Below are 3,669 nucleotides of genomic sequence, written 5' to 3' on the forward strand. Positions count from 1 at the left end.
CAAGCAAGGACAGCTCCTCTTTTAACTTTCCTGAACAATGGCTCCGGCTTCTTCCACCATTTCGCATTCCCCTTCCTTCGAGGCAGGAAGGGGGCAGCGGGGCGAGCCAGCCCCGCCACCGGGCTGCGGGGAGAGGGGCTTTGTCACTGCCCTATAAACACTGCTTAAGCCCCATCGCCAACAATAAAAAACCCCACATCGTGGAAGGCTAAAAAGCAACCCTGTCGGGTTAAAAGTCATACATGAAGGAGAAAGATTATGGTCTAGGACAAAGGACACCTTAGATTAGTATAACTTTTTTTTTTTCTTTTTTCCTTTTTACATTCCCACTTTCCTTCCCCTTAAATCTTAGCCAGGGCAGTGGAAACCAACCAAGATTTCCCAGATTTGACTTTCCCAGGTCTTTGTGCACTGGCAAAGGCATGGTTTTAGGGGGTTGTCACTGCTGGGAAATAAATGCTTTTATTTGATGGGTCTTTCACCCAGAGTGGGACTGAATTTAAGTTAATCTCAAAAAACCTCTGCCATCAATCTGGAGCTTTAAAAAATAAGGAAATGCAGCCCTTCTGCCCCCCCCCTTCCTAGCTCAAACCAGGACAGTCTTCCTCTACCACTGATTATTCACTTGCTAGTGAGCTTCAGCACTTTTGGTCTGTCTGACCTCAGTCTGAGCTGATGCCTCAGACCAACAGGGAGCTGAACTGAAGTTTCTCCCAATGGCTGCTGTGGGTGCCCTTGCAGACAAGGCTGGTCCTACCAAACCCCTTCCTTTCAAACTCTTCATGATGTTACTCAACATCCTGCACAGGAGGCACCAGGCTCTCTTCCTTCCTTCCTTTGTCACTCACTGGAAGAAGAGCAAGCAGCCCCAGACCCGTGGCACAAGCCACATGGCATACTTACCAAACCCAATGTGTAGACAGAGATACTTGTCTTTAAAAAGCACAGACAACACAGATAAGGCTTTTTTTTTTTTTTTTCAAAAACATACTTCATATTTCCTCTTTTATTATATAAATATGTTTAACCTTTTACTGTAAGAATATAAAATGTTTTAAGAGGATCTTTGTTATTTTTTTTATACAAATTCACAAACAGTACAATTAATCCATAGGGGGTCTCTGGGTTTGTGTTAACTCCGTGGTCTGGCCTGTTAACTGTGGAGGATTTGAGATTTCGAACAGATGAGCACAAAAAAGCCAAGATATTTTTTCTTTAAAAAAAAAACAACAAAAAACAAACTTACTCTTCCTCTTTAAAATAATAATAATAATAATAATAATAAAAAAATCTAAAGACCCAGCTCCATTTTATTGACAGAACAGAGATAAGACAGATGAACTTCAGTCTCCTCCCCTTCACATTGCAGCCTCAGGGCCTGCAGGCCAGCTCTGCTCCTCTCCACCTACAAACAGGAAGCCTGGCACAGTGACCTTTTGTAGGTGACTTGGGAGGGGAAAGCATTTGCATATATCTATACATATAATTTATTTTTTTTAAAAAAACGATCTTGCATTTCACACGTTTCTGTTAACAGTAGCCCAATCCTCAGCGTGGATTCTCATGTTACATGTTTGTGCTAGAAGAGTAAAAATGCAGAAGCACAGTACGGGTCCCCAGTGAAGAGGGAGGGAGAGGCACAACCAGAATGTGAAGGTGGGACACAACAGGGTAAGCTTCAAAACCAAACCAAAAATATAAAAAAAGGTGGGGGGGGAGGGCAGGGAGAAAAAGAACAAACCCAAAGGGCATTATTCCAGTCTAGGCACAAAAATGTTTCAGTCTCAAAATCTCTTTCCTGTAAGAATTCCAGGGCTTTTGAGGAGAAAAAAAAAAAAAAAAAAGTAACAAATTAAAACGAGGTAGCCAGACATCATATATATATTTATATATATAGAATATATTCAGCAGAAAAAAAAGTACTTAAAAATCCACAAGAACAGCAACTTCAAATGACTTTAAAAATAAAACCATGTAAGAAAATGAATACTGTGAAGAGGAGAATGAGTGAGGAGAACTGGGATCAGTTACAGGACATAAGCAAGGGATAGATGGGAGAGTTAAGAGGCTGTTTTTGTAGCAGTAATTTTTTTTATGCATTTCAAAATAAAAACAGGTCACAGTATCTCAAATGAAGCAGAAATGAAGCTGGAGATTCTTCCTCAAGTCCCCTGGGTAGAGGGGAGCTAGCCACCCCTTCTACCTGCTCACCCCCGACCCAAAGAGGAATGGATATGTAGCTGGATATGTTTATCCCTGTTGCCAAGAAGGAGGGGAGAAAAAGAGAGAATGATGAAAGGGAAGACAAGGCTTGGTAACTGTCAGTGTCCCCCAGTGCATGGGAAGGCTTAAAAGACTGGGGTCCATGTCCAGTCCCCAGAGACAGGAGAAGGAGGAAATGGTATCTTCACCACCAGTAGATGGGGAGAGAGAATGGAGTGCCTAGGCTTTTTCATTAACCATAGTACAGGATGACACAGAAATATACTGACAAAAAGAGAGGCTGTAGCTAGCTATCCCTAGTCTCAGTGCAGTGAAGAACTGGAATAGTGGGAGGCTGGATCCACCCACAGCAGAGAATAACATGGAACTGGAGATTGAAAACAGATTTAAAAAAAATAAAAATAATAATTAAAAAAAAAAATCAATGTACCTAGGGAGCAGTATTTCTGTCAATTCCCAGTTGACAGGGGAGGGGCAAGCGCAGAGGTGGAATGGTTATTTTACGAAAAGCTGTGTCTGTGCCCAGCGCAGGATGACTTAGGTGGCTGGGTACCTAAGTGTAGCTAGGAAACCTTTTCTGCTGTTGTTGTGGTTTGTTCCCATCTCCATTCCCACTCTCCTTTATATAAACCAAAAATAATCTATTCTGAATGCATGGCAGAACAAGGGTCTTTCTTTATCCATCCTTAGTGCATGAGGGGATGGAATCAGGGAGTGGGGATAAAGAGGGGTGTCTCTAGCCCCAGTGCATAAGTGTGAGCTTCTACCTCTTCCACAAGGAAGGATGCTGTGGGGGAAGGAGGAGCTCTTGTCTCCCCAGCATGGAGCTGGAGGCATGACTTGGAAAAAGGATAGGTGCTTTCTCTCCTCATGTCCCCCACTTCCTCCTCCTCCAGAGCAGGGGTAGGTAGGCAGCACAGAAGGGCTGAGGATATACTCTCTACGCTCCTCCCTCCAGTGCTAGGGTGCGTGGGTAGCATGGCTCTGTGCGTGCCCCTCTCTCTCTTTCTCTCCTCCATTGCAGCAGTCAGTCAGTCAGTCAGTGAGTCCCTCCAGAGGAGATGGAGGTCTCGGGCTGCCCCCCTCCTCTCACCTGACCTTCTCGCTCTCAGTCATTTCCCAAAGTCCCAGGTTGAGCACCTTGAGGCAGGGCAACTGGGTGATGCGCTCCAAGCCCCGCTTGGTAATGCGGGTGCAGCCGTAGAGATCGATGCCCGTCAGCTGGCTGAGGTGTTCGGCGATGAGCTCCAGGCCCTTGTCAGTGATGCGGACGCACTGCCCGATGTTGAGGGTGCGGAGCCCGTGCATCTGCCGCACCATGCGGTTGATGCCCTCGTCGCTGATGTGGCAGGAGCAGAGGGAGAGGGAACGCAGCCCGTCCAGGCCCTGTGCGATATAGGCTAGGCTCTGGTCCCCCACCTTGTCACAGAAGGAGACGTCGAGGCC

The 3,669-nt window shown here is 45.6% G+C and overlaps 1 protein-coding gene across 1 annotated transcript; it reads right to left on the reverse strand.

Moving 5' to 3' along the window:
* Positions 1-2,724: 2,724 nt before the first annotated feature.
* FBXL14 (F-box and leucine-rich repeat protein 14) lies at positions 2,725-3,598 on the reverse strand. Its single transcript, XM_009995204.1, has one exon. It carries the CDS (start codon positions 3,541-3,543, stop codon positions 3,313-3,315), a length of 231 nt encoding a protein of 76 aa, XP_009993506.1. The 5' UTR covers positions 3,544-3,598; the 3' UTR covers positions 2,725-3,312.
* Positions 3,599-3,669: the final 71 nt, after the last annotated feature.

This window comes from Chaetura pelagica, unplaced genomic scaffold (genome assembly GCF_000747805.2).
Source record: "Chaetura pelagica isolate M959 unplaced genomic scaffold, ChaPel_1.0 scaffold343, whole genome shotgun sequence".
In the NCBI taxonomy this organism is placed as follows: Eukaryota; Metazoa; Chordata; class Aves; order Apodiformes; family Apodidae; genus Chaetura; species Chaetura pelagica.